This window comes from Festucalex cinctus, chromosome 12, assembly GCF_051991245.1.
Source record: "Festucalex cinctus isolate MCC-2025b chromosome 12, RoL_Fcin_1.0, whole genome shotgun sequence".
In the NCBI taxonomy this organism is placed as follows: domain Eukaryota; kingdom Metazoa; phylum Chordata; class Actinopteri; order Syngnathiformes; family Syngnathidae; genus Festucalex; species Festucalex cinctus.
Genome location: NC_135422.1, coordinates 3,071,633 through 3,088,226, shown reverse-complemented (window position 1 = coordinate 3,088,226; position 16,594 = coordinate 3,071,633). Strand labels below are relative to the sequence as shown.

At 37.7% G+C, this 16,594-nt stretch overlaps 2 protein-coding genes across 3 annotated transcripts; one reads left to right on the top strand and one right to left on the bottom strand.

Moving 5' to 3' along the window:
• Positions 1–224: 224 nt before the first annotated feature.
• qpct (glutaminyl-peptide cyclotransferase) lies at positions 225–9,290 on the bottom strand. Its single transcript, XM_077538804.1, has 7 exons — positions 9,038–9,290; positions 6,238–6,384; positions 4,780–5,055; positions 3,111–3,278; positions 2,548–2,647; positions 1,608–1,724; positions 225–1,514 (listed from the first exon to the last, which is right to left on the bottom strand). The coding sequence occupies exons 1-7, from the start codon at positions 9,143–9,145 to the stop codon at positions 1,333–1,335; spliced, it is 1,098 nt and encodes a 365-aa protein (XP_077394930.1). The 5' UTR covers positions 9,146–9,290; the 3' UTR covers positions 225–1,332.
• Positions 9,291–9,364: 74 nt separating this feature from the next.
• On the top strand, positions 9,365–16,522 carry mocs3 (molybdenum cofactor synthesis 3). 2 transcript variants are annotated; one of them, XM_077538803.1, is made up of 13 exons: positions 9,365–9,882; positions 10,265–10,397; positions 10,483–10,575; positions 11,147–11,267; positions 12,932–13,006; positions 13,084–13,201; positions 13,274–13,382; positions 13,497–13,559; positions 14,722–14,885; positions 14,974–15,021; positions 15,529–15,625; positions 15,723–15,830; positions 16,314–16,522. In XM_077538803.1, the coding sequence occupies exons 1-13, from the start codon at positions 9,772–9,774 to the stop codon at positions 16,469–16,471; spliced, it is 1,398 nt and encodes a 465-aa protein (XP_077394929.1). In that variant the 5' UTR covers positions 9,365–9,771; the 3' UTR covers positions 16,472–16,522. The 2 variants fall into 2 exon arrangements, with proteins under 2 accessions (XP_077394929.1, XP_077394928.1); XM_077538802.1 differs by having other exon boundaries at positions 9,369–9,882; positions 10,262–10,397.
• The last annotated feature ends 72 nt before the right edge of the window (positions 16,523–16,594 follow it).

Genomic DNA, 16,594 nt, shown 5'->3' with positions numbered 1-16,594 from the left:
AAGTGCAGTTGTATAGACGTTCACTTTTCTAACTGCTTCAATATAGTAGTTAGATAAAAAAAAACCCAAAAAACATAATAAACAATATTGATTTGAAGTATTTAACCAATCAATTTATTTTTACACATTTGAAAAAAAAAAATTACGAATTTTACCAGGTGCAGTAAATCCCTCGTTGTGACGTTTTTGAATGTTCATTCACCGGTCTTATTTGAAACAGCAGGCGTGCTCAAATTGTTTTTTATTTTATTTTATTTTTTTATTTCACAATATATGCAATTATTCAACACGCGCCGCTTTGCGTAATTCTAACGATTTGACTGAACATTGTTATTCTACACAGCATGTGGAAAACATAACTTAATACATAGGTTACATTTCAAGTAGCTATTACGTTATTTACTTGAATTACAATTTACATTTATAATAATAAAAAAAAACATACGTGAATATTCCGGCATTTACTTATAATTTACATTTCTATTAGTTAAAAATGAAGAAGAAGAAGAAGAAACTGAGCTACACTGCCGCGCTTTCAGAAACGTGTAAGAGGTCCTCTACTTCCCTCTGCTGGTAGTCCATCGTCCAGCAGTCAAAACAAACAGCAGCAAAATTGTCCTGATAGTAATGGCGTACTTAAGTACATTAATTAACTAGTATTTATGTATTATTTATGTTCTCTTTTTGTTTTGCACTGTTTCTTGCAGCACTGTTTTCACTGTTTACAGTCTTTTTTATGCACTTGATGGAGAAGCACTCCTAATTTCGTTGTGACATGTTTGCAATGACAACAAAGCCATTTCGAATAATCACAAAAATAAATAAAGGCAGGCAAACAGGATGTTAATCGTTTTTCTATCTAAAAAGACAGGATTATGGAGGGCTAAAAATGTTTTAACAGTACAAATAGGCCTACTGTACATCTACAGTACATGATCCTCCCCAAAAATGGTTTACTCGAAAAATATTGAACGGGATAATTGTAGAAGAGTGCTGTGTAAAACAAAACAAAATATCACTGGTACTTAATATTTCAATACTGTATTTGCATTTATAGATAATAGATTTTCTTTCACAATAGTCCTCACAAAACAAGTGTCGTTCGCTTGGAATTTTGGGCTAAAAAAAAAAAAAAAAAAGCCATGGCAGAACAAATTGCAAATTTCATGTTTAAACGCACTCACTTGGCTCACTTGAGCCAATATAAGTTAAAATCCACATTTGTGCACAGCATGCACCTATTTCGGTAGTTAAGGGTCAAATTTCAACCTCATATTTCAAATATTATGTTAATACAATTTCATTATTGATTAAAGACATACAATGGTAAAATTACATGTTAGCCATTGCATTGATGGTATTGGCAGGTCGGGCATTAAAGTACTCCAGGACAAAGATCTGTAAAATCTTGTTGAGGTTATCAATGGTGGAGCGATCCAAATTCTGCTCATTGTCATGAATTGTGTGCCACACGTTGGGGAAAGGAGTGGGAATAAGATGGAGGATGCGAACACCTGGCAAAGAAGCAAAAGATGAGGGTTACCCATCAGATATTAACCATATCATACAGTACCATATTGGAGTAGCGAACTATCTGGAGTACAAACCTCTATTCAGGAATGGTAGATGATCGTCTTCAATACGGGCAACAGGTCGATCTGGCCAGAAATACTCCACATCGTCAGGGTGATTTTCAAGTTGATTCGTAGAGTGTAGACGTTTTTCTGACCAAAACAGTAAAATACATTTTATATATATATATATATATATATATATATATATATATATATATATATATATATATATATATATATATATATATATATATATATATATATATCCATCCATCTATTAATCCATTTTCTTGACCGCTTATTCCTCACAAGGGTCGTGGGGGGTGCTGGAGCCTATCTCAGCTGGCTTTGGGCAGCAGGCAGGGTACACCCTGGACTGGTTGCCAGCCAATCGCAGGGCACACAGAGATGAACAACCACTCGCACTCACACCTAGGGACAATTCAGAGCACCCAATTAACCTGCCATGCATGTCTTTGGAATGTGGGAGGAGACCGGAGTACCCAGAGAAGACCCACGCAGGCACGGGGAGAACATGCAAACTCCACCCAGGAAGGCCGGAGCCTGGACTCGAACCCGAGTCCTCAGAACTGGGAGGCGGACGTGCTAACCAGTCATCACCGTGCCGCCCGATCAAATAAATCAACAGATTAATCTTTAAAAAAAAAAAAAAAATGTTAGTGCAGCCCTAGAGTTTTTAATTATCCTACGATCAATTATATATTTTGTAGTTTGTAAAGTGTGGCAATGAGGCCACAAATAAATTCTCTCTCTCTACACAGCACCTCGCATTGGAAACGACTTCAAGACCCTCATGCGGCACTTTTACAGTAGATTGCCGGAGATTCATGCAGTAAATTTTCCCCTCAGGTGTCAAACGAGCTGAACCGGTATGGTGGCTTACTAACTGAAACTACATATTGTGTATTGCTGGATGAGAGCAAAAACAACAAAACGTGCCATTATCAATCACCTATGTTCTGCAACCGCGAGAGCCAGTATGTTGTTTCTTGGAATTGGTTACCAAAGCGTGGACTTGGGGCCCCGATCAGGTCCAACAACACAAATAGATCCTGGAGGAGACAACACAAGTGCTTAAAAAGGGATACTTTACTTATTTAGCCATTTTTTTGGCAGTCAAACGTTAATATTTTGTCAAAAATTTATTTGATACTTTCAATATTTTTCATGTACAATTAGTACTTTAAAAAAACATTTTGCTGTCGACTGAAAATGACATCACAAGGGCTCAGGTAACCAATCACAGCTCAGCTTGTGAATGTCACATGACCAAACCTAGAAAACAGGTGAGCTGTGATTGGTTGCCTGAACCCTTGTGATGTCATTTGCAGTCGACAGCAAGTTGCAAAATGTGTTTTTAAAGGTACTAATTGTACGTGAAAAATAATGAAAGTATCAAATTAATTACAGACAAAATATTAACTTTTCAACTTTGAAATGATTCATCTTGCTCTCATTGTTGTGCATTGGCGGGCATTTGACGTTTAGGTTTAATAAAGATGTGGTGAGGCGTACTATGCCGTCCAGTTGATTGGTGTTTGCGTCTTCTGCAGGATGCGGGGTGGTATGCATCTTATGTGCCAAGTGACGGGAACCATACAAAGAATCAAGAGATGACCAGCTGACGAGAGCTTCCTCTCCATCGAAGAAAATCAACTGCAAGGTCAGGTTGGGGAAGGAGGCCTACAAGGGGGAACCAAGTGACAGCATGTTATAAGCACATTACAAAGTGGATTTGTTATGTTTTATTTATATATATATATATATATATATATATATATATATATATATATATATATATATATATATATATATATATGTATATATATTTCACATTTTCATCAGCTTCTCCCACACCCTTAAAATTGATCGAATAATCATCTCTTTTATGCTAGTTCTAATATACATATTCACCCTGGAGGCAAACGTATTTGCATTCAACAGAATTTCACTCCCTCCTGGGACCTTTTTGATGGACGTCTGAACTGGATAAACGCATACAATGCCTGAGCGTTGGCTGTCACCGGACCTTGTCCCTGTCCATCCAGTCGAAAGACGTGGTGAAGCAAAGGGCAAAGGAGTAGGCAGCATGAATGTTAATGTTGACTACAGACTGTGGCTTGCAAAATATTTTATCCTGCATTTAAAGCGAAAGGCAACCTCAAAATTTTCTTTGTAATATTTGTATGCTCCCCCACTCAGTCTGATAATATTACATTTGTGGGATACAACATGGCCGTATTGTTTGAGGACTTGTCGGAACATGACATCACAGTTGCTCAGGTAACGACCAATCACAGCGCAGCTTCAAAAAAACAGGTGAGCCGTGATTGTTTGTGACCTGAGCCTGAGCAATTGTGATGTCATTTTTCAGTCGACGGCAAGTGGCAAAATGGTTGCCCACTGAGACGGATCAAAACGAGTGAATTTTGGTTCTTGACTCATATTCCACAAATACAATATTATCAGAATGTCATTTTGAGACTAGTCAAGTCAAGTTAATAATGGAGGAGCATACAACATATTGTAAAGAAAATGTTTGGGTTGACTTCTCCTTTAAAAAAACAAAAACAAAGTAGGCCTAAGTTGGGGTGCTAATAGATTCCGACCTGACTTTCATATCAAATCAATCACTAAAACAGTTCTTCACCAGCTGAAAAATATTTTAATTTTCCTCCCACATCACAATTCTGCTCCATTTTATTTTGGTCTTTAATGTAAAATCCCAAGAAAATATCATTTTGGTTTGTAAAATGAGAAAACTTCAAAACAAGTTTAAGAGCTTTGCCAGTATACTATTTAGCATAGCCTATATTTGCAGCTATAACACAGCTTCCACTCCACATTTAGTATGTGGCTGTGCCATGCGTAATGTGTACGTTTTTCAAGGGGCCTGTCCTACAATTTCTGTGCTCGTTCATCCCGAACATATCTGAGAATGATGAGTGAGAGAGGGAAAGGTCAAGTTCTTCCCCCCAAATCAACCAAACATGTAATTATGGCTATTGCTTTGTGCACTGGGGAACGTTTATGAAACAGAAAAGGGCCTTGATCCAAACTATTCCAACAATGTGATCTTATTTTATATCGCCTCTTTAACTCATTCACTGCCTTTGACGGAAAAAGACGTCAAATGATGCAATGCCTTTTTGCTGGGCTGGCAGCGAATGTGTTAATACTGCACCTTTTGATTTTTCAACTCTTCGTCGAGGGCTCGCGCCAGCTCCAGTATCATGGCGCAGGGCACGGCAGAATCGGTGGCGCCCACAAACTCCTGCCCGTCCTGATGCATGTACTTGGAGTCGTAGTGACACGCCAGGACCAGGCGGCGCTGGGCTGATGGGTTGAGAGTGGCCACGAGGTTGGTAAATGGAAATGTCCCGTAAGGGGTCGTTGACAGGAACTTATCCTCGGTCACTTCCCAGCCTGCTCCAAGGGAACTCATGGTTGTTTTAATATGCTGAAAAAATAAAATAAAATCTGTTAGATTAGTCAATATTAGCTTTATCATACCTTAGCTGCAATGATCTGAATATTTAAGTTACATTTTTTTTAATCAGATTAATTACATCTTAGAATTTTGATTAATCATGATTAAACACTGACTTAAAAATGCTTTTTTTTCCCCAACATATTTTGCCCGCTAAATTTGAAGCGCACCTGTTAAGTGTTAATTTTTTTCGACATTTAATGTTATGAGGACGTCTTCAAAAATTGATATCCAGTGCACACGCTCATCCTGCTTTTTCTAATCAATTACTTATTTACATCATTTAAAATGGGGAAAAAAATGACCTACAGGATATGTAAACATTTATGTTTACAGTTATGTTTATTGCTCAAACTCGAACAGCTACCTTTAACGTAACCATCCGCTGTCGGCTTAAAAAGGATCATCTGCGGTCAAAATTAATAGTGTGATTAATCTGTGGTAATACAATGATTAATGCGATAATTTTTTTGTGATTAATGAATTAGTTAACGCTTTAACTTTGACAGCACTAGTATTTTATTATACATGTTTTGCCCCTTTCATAGAACATTTATTGGAACATAAATAAAACATTGAAAGCTTTTTGGGATGAGCTTTTTGATTCTCATTTTTGATAATCAATGTGTTTTAATTGGGCGCAAAATGCAAATTTTGCCTAGCAACTAAAATATGAAACCAATGATTTTGAGCCTTGAAGTGCATAATATGCATAATGGGATTTGGGCTGTCAATAAAACATGGACTCAGCCTGAGCACTGACCTTTGACCTATCAAGTTTTGGGCATAAAACAATTACCGGTACTTCTGTTTTTTTTTTGTATTGAGCTGAGCTAGTAGCAGCACGTAGGTGTTGTATAGAAGCGGCCCGAGAATGGCTCTTTGGGGTACACCCCTTGTAATCTTTCTCCGCCCATGCCTTACTATTTAAAAAAAAAACTGCAACAAATAAATCTTGTAAATAAGATTCAAAACAGTTCAGTAGAGTGCCAGTCCACCCGCACAGTCTGTCAATCGAAATAGTGTAATTGAATGTGTCAAATGAAGCACCAGTAGTAGAACAACCACAGTGACTCGAGGCATCATCCAGATCGAGGATTATGTTGCCATATATGATTATATTGTTGTCATAGCTGTGATGATCAAACTCACCTGCTGCACCGCCTGGTTGCCTGGAGAGCCCGGATACCTGGTAACGAGCAACGGCCGTAGGTCCCTTTGCCACATTTGCGTCAGGTCTGTGTGAGAAAGGGCCGTCTGGATCTCACTGGGTGTAAGTGTGACCGCTTGGTGCTGAAACTGAGCAAGTGTGAGTGTTTTTGTTGATGTTCGTTAGTTGTGACTTAACAACTTGTCAGTCACCTTTTAAGTCATTCCTTGCTACCTCCGGTTCCAAAATGGAATTACATATAAATGACTTTGAAAAGTGCAAGTGTTGGGGGTGGACCCCGGAGCATATCCAGCCCACCCGCCACCTATTTGTGGCCCCAAAACTGTTACGACCCAAGCCACACTTCCAATTGGAAAATACTTTTTATTTAATTATTTATTTACTTTTGCTGCTATGGATGGAAATGACATTGTTTTAAATACTACATTATTACTGTATGCGACCACCAACTTTGATCAGTTGGTCTTGGACTCACTAAGAATTTTATTTGTAGACGTATAGGATTTGTATGACAGTACCTCGAGGATAGAACATATTCACTAGAACAAAAAAAAAAAAATACAATGAAACACTGCTACAGACACAGATTGAGCAAAAAAATAAAAAATAAAAAAAATCAGCTGTTGATCACACAATGGTAAATGATTAACTCATTTACTCCCAAAAACGTATAAATGCGTTCTATTTTAAATATGACCATGCTCTTAAAGACATATTTATACGTTTTGGCCTTGATGCAGCCTCTGAACTGAACAGAATGCTTGAAGCAATGGTAGTTATTACAAAAACTGCCAGCAGATGGCAGCAGAGTATAAGAGATCAAAAAGCTCTTTTCCCCGCTATTATAAACAAATTTGTGAATAATGATGAATCTTAGCTATATTCTAATGCTAACTGATGCAAAAATGGAAACAGATAGAAATACTAATTTTACTGATGAAAGAAGAGGCTCTAATCTCTCTTTTGGTAGATTCCACGTTTTTATAGCAATAGGACACAATATTATAGGCCATGCAAAATCAGTAAAAATCCAGTAAAACAGCGAAAATGTCCTGGGAGTGAATGAGTTAAGGATATGCGTGAAAGGAAATTAACAGTGTGGAAATTAACAGTATGGAAAGTTCTTGTCTCTCTCATGTAGCAAAATAGACAATTAATGCTCTTCTACACCACTGCTTACAATCGGAATACTACAAAAGAAAGTTAATGCTGTAGCTTATAGCTGTGTTCATCAAAATTTAATACGGCAATCAATTTGTATTGCGCAAGCATACTTTGTGGCCTGTCGAAGAAAGAAAGCTCATCAGTATCTGTACGAGATTTTATTTGTTCTGTGAGCGCAGAAATACAATCATGGATGGGTTAAGAAAACATATTGATTCTCTGTTTCTGTGGTTCACTTGGAATTGGTTTCAAAGTTCAGCCTGCAAGAGAAGCATGGTTGCCTTGGAAACAGACGATCCATCTGTTTTAGACGGATCCGCCTTCTTGTTCATACTATTCAATTCATAATGGAGTGGAACTTAGATTATTTTCTTAGCTGTAACAGAAAATGCCTCGTATAAATAATCATAGAAATTACTCACTTTATTTCCATTTTCAGGGTCAAAAGTAAACAAATACAAATAAAAGAGCAAAACACAAATTACATTACAATTATGCAATTATGGTTCACTCTGTGCCCCAGTAAAATCCCTGCAATATTGAGGCACTTACTTGCTAATGCAAGCACACTTTGATCGCTTCACAAGCAAATTAGGTTCCCCTTCATCTGACAATTAGCATAGATTTTAAACATAGAAGGCCAAAACATGCCTAATAAAAATTCAATTGCACTAATAAACTAGCTACTAGAGGGTGCTAGAACTGCACAAATGTTAATCAACCTGATTTTTTTTTTAACAGATTTGGTCCTTTTAAATATTGTGAACATGACGACGACGATATTGTGGCAGTTTTAATATCACGATATCACGATATTGCCCTTATCGTGACATCCCTAGTGTTTACTGGTGAGCTGTGAGACTTTTCTAAAGTCAAATGCATGCCTTAATTGGCTCAATTAAGGTTTGGAAACACCCTGAGCACACTCCCGTCTGAAAAGTTGCATTCATAATGACAGTGTGTCATGCACAGCATAATTTGTTCCTCATACTTTGGTCTTTATTATATGTTCTTTCATGCATCGATTTATCCAAAAGCATAAATACAATATGGCCCTGCAAAGAGCAGGGGTTCACCAAACCAGGAGAGGGTTAAAGTGGGGTCCACTTGAGATCTATAAATACCAAGCACCACAATTGCAAAATCAATGGTGATGACAGTGCTGCCATAGCAACTACATGCAGACTAAAAACCACAAGATCATCAGAAGCAGGAATGTTGTAGCAGAATCAGGTACGTCATGTTTTGCTTAAAGGTTAAGCACTCCAACGATGTCACACCTTTTTTTTTTCCATACTCTTACATGTACAACTAGTAATGGGTGTATTGAGTTACTAATACGTACAATACAGCTTGAAAATTAAATCAATAAATAAAATACGTGTCCTGTAATTTAGAAGAAGAGGAAGAAGAAGCCACTCTGTTTCATTATTATCATTATTCTATAAATCATCACTAAAATCACATCGATATTGGAGAGTGGTGTTTTAACCTTAAAAAAAAAAAACTTTCTGAATAGTACGATGCTGATTATTTAATCTTGCTACCAATACACTAACTGACAGTTTCACACTCACTATTTGAGTATAGTTGTAGCAGCGGATTTAATTGGCTTACCTTTTCTTCTGTCCAGGGAATTCCATTAGAGCAGTGGATGAATGTTAGCCAGACGGCAATAGTGCCAAAGAAAGGCATCATAGAAGGAGCGTGGCCACACACAGCCATCTTTTCTGTGTCTTTCCCTTTCTGTCTCTGCCTCGCACACTTCAGATCATGTGAAAGGCAGCAGGGACTCCAGGGAACGCTCTCAACTCTGCTGCGTGTTTGCGAATGCGCGCGCGCGCGCGACGGCGACGCGTGTACGCATGCCCAGAGCCATACGTAAACATAACTCTGGAATTTACCCCCCCCCCCCCCCCCCCATCTTCATCTGATAAAATATCATAACGCCGCATTTATTCTTCATGTACTACTTCGACTACTGTATCCTGCTTTGTGTGTCCATAAAGTCATAATGGAGTTTTCGTTTCGTATTATTTATTTATTTAGTTATTTATTTTTATTCTGTATTTATTTAATGTGGATAAATATTATTTGACATTTCCACAGAGGCTGTCTAAACAACGACAAAGGGAAAAACAAATACTGTGCAGTAGTGAAGGAAAAAAGAGAAAAACATAGCCAAGCTGTGTACCACGTGGTGTCAAAACCACGTGATTAACCCGGAAGTGTGCTTGTTGCACGTAGTACGCTGATTCCTCCTCACACTTTCCTCCGCTATCTTCTTTAGTAAAAACATTTGGCATATCAATCCATCCATCCATTATCTGAACCGCTTCTCCTCACGGATAATGGAAATTGTATCAGCGATGGCTAAGGAAGTGGATTACTTGAAGGCACAGTTAAGCGAGAAAGAGAAAGAGATTGCACATTTGAAGAATAAACTGGCTGCATACGAAAAGGTGAGTGTGTTTTGTTGACTGCCAGGCCAGCCAGTAAAAAAATATTATTTATTGTCTATCTGTCAATGTATCGGTGCATATCATGGTCAATCGCCAACTGAATAATGCACTTGGCACGGTTCATGCCTCGCTTTATTTTTTAAATATAGAAATTAGGAATTGACCACAAGTATATAATTTTCCTCTGTTCAGTTGATCTGTATAATAGAAATAGCACAAAAAGGAAGTCCATTGTGCATTGTAAAATATTTATTGATTTGTAACTGTGCCTTGGCAAAAACTTTTGTATTGGTGTACATTAATTTCCTATTTAAGTGGAACCACATTTGATTAGTCAGAGCATCCTAGGATATAATTATTATTATTTTTTTTTTTCTAGAAGAACAACAATTTATTCCCACAACTACTTGACAGAGTGACTGAACTCACTCCACTAACAGCCACAGCAGCTCTGTCCAATGAGGACATCATGAGATACAGCAGGCAGCTCCTCCTCCCGGAGTTGGGTGTACAAGGTAAAAATTCCTCTCTATGCACACACACCAGAGCATGAGTCTGTCTTTACAAAACACACCAGTGGGGTCTTTGGTTTGTCCACAGGACAGCTGAACCTATTCAAGACATCCGTACTGATTGTGGGTTGCGGAGGTCTGGGCTGTCCTTTGGCTCAGTATCTTGCAGCAGCGGGTATAGGTAAGTGATTGACTGGCACGCTTACATTTTGCCAAAGCAAACAGTTGTCCCAATTATGCTTTCAAGGTTCGTAACATAAACAGAAATACAATTTTTCAACGAAGGTTAAGAAACATACATTCACTAGCCTAATTTACTTTACTATATTAAGAGGTAAAAAGAAAAAAAAACTCTCTATACAAATAATGGAGGTGTAACACAAATCTGTTTTTTTTCAACATTCTTAATTGTCTATTCTCCTGTTGGTCTTTTAACACCTCTTGTTGAGGCTTGTGTTTCTTTTAGGAATAAAAACAACACAAAGCCAAAGAATGTTAATCCCTTGAGGCTGACCCAAACTCACGAGTTATGCTGAAGTCTTGCACAATATGCTGACATGACATCTTTTGTAACCATCATGCCATGATGAGTGACTATAAAAAACCTGATGTTTTGTATGAATTGAGAGGTGTATTTTACTGAAAATTGGACTGCGATTGACACATTTTTGCACAGCAGATGTCACTATTTTACTGTTGGGCTTTGGCATTGATTTATTGTGTTTATTTATTGTATTGTGTTTCCCCCACAGGGCGTCTGGGTCTGCTGGACTATGATGAAGTGGAGCTCAGTAATCTGCATAGACAAGTGCTTCATGGAGAGGAGAACCAGGGTCAGACTAAAGCTCTGTCTGCAGCCAACGCAGTTAGAAGGTGATGTTTATGTTTATTTATAGACCAGGGGTCTGCAACTTCAGGCTCTGGAGCCACATGTGGCTCTTTTGTCCCTCTCATGTGGCTCCTTGTGGTATATCTAAAAAAAAAAAAAAAAAGAAAAGAAATATTGCAATGTAAAGGGCATTATAAATACAATTTATTATTATTAATATATTTTATGTATTTATTTTTCAATAAAATAGTATTCAAATGAATTGATGATTAAATAAAAAAATAATAATTCAATATTCAAAAAATAGTCAGTGTTAAGTTGTTAAGTTGTTGAACGGAAAGGCAGATGAAATTTATAATTTTTTTTAAATATCTAAAAATGTCCAAAAAGTGACTGTAAAATGTCTAAAAAAGAAAGGAAGAAAAACACAAAACCACCATACAATGTCCATGAAAAAAATGTCTAAAAAAGGAAGAGAGGCAGAAGATTTGTTCATAAAATTGCCAAAAATGTCAGAAATTTAACAGAGTCAGAAAAGTATGAAAAATTACAAAAAAAAATAGAAGTCAAAAGGTTGAAGAAAATGAATCTCAAAGTATTGGATGCTGCATATTTATTGTCCAGCTCTAATGAGCTCTAGGGCCCTCAGTACATTAGACTAACAATAACACATCGTTTCATTCATAACAATGTTGAAATATTTTGTGGGTCCAGACATATTTTTGGTTCTTTATTTGGCCTAATGTGGCTCTTTTGACAGGAATAGTTGCTGACCCCTGCTCTGGACAGTCACATCTGTGTCAAGCGCACATGTATGCCAGCTATTTTATGTTTGGATTATTAGAGTAATGTACAAAACAAAACTCTGAAATCTGAAACACCTAAAGTTTACAAATGCAAATCTCAAATGGAGAACTTGCTATACTTTGGTCATTATTAGTAAACATTATATAATTATGGAAAATTGTGTGATTGTACTGTTGTTTGTGACCCTGATGGTCTTTTTGTAATGTATACAGGCGCTTTCCAGTTGGCCATACGTTATATTTGGATGTGTGTTTGACTCTAGTCTGCAAATATTGTGTAAACATGTTATTTCAGAGGAAGCTTCTTTTGGGGCCTCTAGCCCCCCACTGTGGTTAGTGTGCGCATGAGTTGCCGTCCACCACATGGGGGTACCGCTTTACCACTAGGAAGCCACACAGACAGAGGCTTTCCTTCACCGTAGAACTTCTAATGTTGAACACAATCCATTCCAAGATGGTACGACCTCAGGTTTGTTCGGATTTTGAAATCTTTTCCTGTAGGAAATGATGGAGCGTGAATTAATCCATTCGGAGATTAAAATCCATCCATCCATCCATCCATCCATCCATCCATCCATCCATCCATCCATCCATCCATTTTCTACCATTTATTGAAAGTCAATCACACGGGGAGAGGCGGGGTTTTACTGAACCTGGCGTTTTACCTCCGCGTTACAAAACTAACCAGCGAAACACCGAATGTTTCAAAAAAAAAAAATTACATTCCCATGGTGTCAAAGGTAAGATTTAATCATTATATTGGAAGGGCACAAGAGAAAGTAAGGGTGACATTTTTTTTCCCACTAATTCTGAATTGTACAATCACAGGTTCCACTGTAATTTCTATGCATGCATCTGTAATGTATTTATAGAATTTGCTGTCAATTTGTACTTTTTCACAGGTTGAACTCAACCGTGGAGTGTATTCCATACCACCTGCAGCTTTCACCTGAGAACGCCTTGCAACTCTTTCAACAGTATCCTGTTCACTCAAGTGTGGCTGACTTCAAGAGAAAAATGTATTGCTTACATGCCTTGACTTGACTGACTTCATATATGACATTGTGGCCGATTGTTCAGACAACGTCCCCACTCGTTATCTTGTCAATGACGCCTGCGTGCTGAGTGGCAAGCCGCTCGTATCAGCCAGCGCCCTCAGAATGGAGGGACAGGTACGATATTTTCATCTTGCAAAATCGCCGTCCTTCCCAGCTTGAATCGTTTGTGTTGTCTTGTGTCCGTAGTTGACCGTCTATAACTATGACGGAGGCCCTTGCTACAGATGCCTCTACCCAGTACCCGCACCCCCAGAGACGGTGACAAATTGTTCAGAGGGAGGGGTGTTAGGAGTGGGTAAGTCGAGCCTTTTTCCCCAGAATCAATTAGCTGTGTACAGAATTGTCTTTCTCCAGCATTTTCAGCCTGTTAAATATTGGTTGTTGGTAAAATGTTCATCTTATCTTTAAGTTCCAGGCATAATGGGCTGCTTACAAGCATTGGAGGTCCTCAAGATAGCCTCTGGATATGGCTGTATCTAAACTATATACTATTGATGTTCATTTCAGCTTGTAATATTTAATTGTCACAAATTTGGGAATTGTTAAAAAATATCGGATGAAGATGATTAATTTTGTTGGACCGCAGAGATTAGCTTACAAATGAATACCTAACTGCTTCACATTACCGTTTTTGTGTGTCCTTTATTCTTGGCCCCTGTCAGTGATACAGTACAGTTTGAAGTGGAACTAATTCTTCCCAACATTGCATTATAGATATACATTCCAAGATTATGACTTTAGATCACACGTGTGTGTGCTCACAGTTACTTGTCAAGTGTAGTAGTAACTAAAATGGGAAAAAAAAATGCTTTGTTTTATTTGTTCATTAATGAGTGAATGTTTTTTTTTTTTTTAATTTTCAAATGTATATAAAAAAAAAAGGAAACAAATACTTAAGAGAAATGAAAATCTTATAAAACATGAACAATTTATTTTTTATTTTCAAAACATAAAAAAAAGAAAATAATACTTAAGAAAATAAAAATCATATAAAACATCAACTAGGGGTGTCAAGCGGTTAAATTTTTTAATTGTAATTAATTGCATGACTTCAATAGTTAACTCACGATTAATCACAAATTTTAAATCTGTTCTAAATGAACAATAAAATTAATAAAATGTACAATATTTTTTTCTGAGTTTTCATACTCTGAACATAAAAGTTAAAAAAAAAGTTCAACTAATAGAAATGTGGCTGCATCTTTTAGTCATTGATGCAGTAATTTCATAACAATTCATAAAATTGAATTAAAATTTAAAATGTGTACTGTAAAAAACAAAAAAACAAAAAAAAACCATTGATTTGTGTTGAGGTCATTTTTCTGTCCCTAGATGGCATGATTGCATTTGTAAAACAGTGACAGCTCGATGCAATTTTCTTTTCATATCAAAGAGCTATCTAATCACAAGTAGTAACTTGTGAAATTCTGCACATTTTTAAAATTGTTAAATACAAGTTTACCCCAGTCTTCACAAATATATGCATTATTATTACATTTATTAAATGTAAATTTTGACACGGACGTGTCTGTTGCGTTGCTTTCCATGTAAGTTGCAGTCATTAATCTCGTGGCGTAAAAGCCACTTAAATGAACTCAAAGTGAACGCACTTACTACTTAACCACACGTGTCAGCTTCCTGTGGCCAGCAGTTGGTGATGTTTGATGCTCAAAGTGTCAGGTTCAGGTCCATCAGGTTGCGGCCCAAGCTGTCAGGATGTGTCGTGTGCGGGGAAGAGCCCAGTGTAACCCAGCTCGTCGACTACGAAGCCTTCTGTGGGTCGGCTGCAACGGATAAGGTTGACCTTGATGCTATCAATCGCAAAGTTACCGCATTCTGTTTTGTTAATGTGCCGTAATAGAGAATACAATTTGTTGTGTTTTCAGTGTCGCAGACTCAACATCCTGTCCAGAGATCAGAGGATCACAGTGCAGGTGAGGAAACCTTTTTGGCCACTTCATCCCTCCCTGTATGAAGTGTTGTTTATTCAACTATTACTCATAATGTTCTCCCAAGTATTCATGAAAATGTATAAACCGATTGTATCTCAGCACTCATGGGAAGCAAAATGTGCTAGTAAATTTTCCACAGAGAAGAATAACACACTGTTTGGCATCCATAATGTTGCATGAGGATTGCAAATTGCATATGACTGCACAATCTGAACTTTTAAACAGTCATTAAGCGCAGAGATGGAGATCACAGTTGAATTTGCGTCACGGGCTCCATTTCGGAGCGGTTTTGAGTCCAACGATTTTAAGAAAAAGCTGTTAAAATGATTGTAATATGCGACAAATCAAGCAATCTTGAGCAATACTTCCCTCAAATTAGCTGCAAGTCATTGACATTTCCGTATTTAACTGTAAGATATGAATCAAATTTCTTTAAGGTGAAATCACTTCCCTTTTAATGACTTCAGGAATGTCTTATTGTATTTGCAGGATTACAAATCCATTGTGGACAATGCTGAGCCCCATCTCCTATTAGATGTGCGCCCTCTGGTGGAGGTGGACATATGTCATTTACCCAGCTCGCTCAGTATCCTTCAAGAGATGTGAAACGAAACATAAATCAGTCTGACGCGACGTGATCATCCCCATTTTCTTTGCGGTTATCCTCCGAACGTCGTTGCCAGACATACCGCTCTCAAGTTTAGAACAGAGGAAGGGTGAGCATATGCAATTACTTCAGCAGCGCGTCGGCCAATTGAAACAGCAGACGGCCGGTGTCTGCTGGCCTCCAGGTAACGGGGCAAAGCGCGGGCTTTATCTGCAATGTCGTCTGAAATGAACCAGTGCATATTCGCAGCTCGTTTCCTACTGCTACTCTGGCTTGCACATTTTGGAACGCTGGTAACAGATGACCCCTTTTTCAAAGCTGACCAACCTGAGCATCTGGTCAGCATACTTTGGAGGAATGAATATTAAAAAAAAAACAAAAAAATATATATATTTTGAGCCAGTTATTTGTAACTACATCATGGCATAGTTTCCCTCATACAGTATGGCCATAAACTGGTGTTTTTAATCTGATGTATAGTCAGCTCAATAACACCATTTATAACCCAAAACATGGGAAATACAGACCGTGCTGCAAAAAAGAAAAAAAAGCATCCTTTGTTTTGAATATGATCCGCACACAGACTTTATCTTGTCCTACGGAGTTCTTATAAAGATCTACAGGAATGTAATTCTGTCACCAAAAGTATCTCTGTGGTTTCTTGCAGTTTATGTGATTTGTAAGCTGGGCAACGACTCCCAGAAGGCTGTGCAGCTTCTCCGGAAGATGAGTGGATCAGAAGTAGACAATATCTCAGTGAAAGATATCCGCGGAGGCCTGATGGCGTGGGCGCAGTTGATAGATGCGAAATTCCCACAGTATTAACATTTTACCTGTATGTATGTTGTCTGAGAAATAAACTATCTTCTGTTTATTGTTCTTTGTGTTGTGATTCTTTAAATAAAAAGGTCAGTGAGACCAGCAGGAAAACAACAACAACAACAACAA

Bases quoted from the DNA above. Each gene is read 5' to 3' on its own strand.
- qpct (XM_077538804.1), bottom strand. From the start codon at position 9,145: ATGGCTGTGTGTGGCCACGCTCCTTCTATGATGCCTTTCTTTGGCACT. The intron at 6,385-9,037 runs GTAAGCCAATTA...ACACTTGCTCAG, and splicing joins TTCCCTGGACAGAAGAAAAG to TTTCAGCACCAAGCGGTCAC. The intron at 1,515-1,607 runs GTTTGTACTCCA...CTTCTTTGCCAG, and splicing joins TCTACCATTCCTGAATAGAG to GTGTTCGCATCCTCCATCTT.
- mocs3 (XM_077538802.1), top strand. From the start codon at position 9,772: ATGGAAATTGTATCAGCGATGGCTAAGGAAGTGGATTACTTGAAGGCA. The intron at 11,268-12,931 runs GTGATGTTTATG...ACTTTTTCACAG, and splicing joins GCAGCCAACGCAGTTAGAAG to GTTGAACTCAACCGTGGAGT. The intron at 15,626-15,722 runs GTATCCTTCAAG...CGTCGTTGCCAG, and splicing joins TCATTTACCCAGCTCGCTCA to ACATACCGCTCTCAAGTTTA.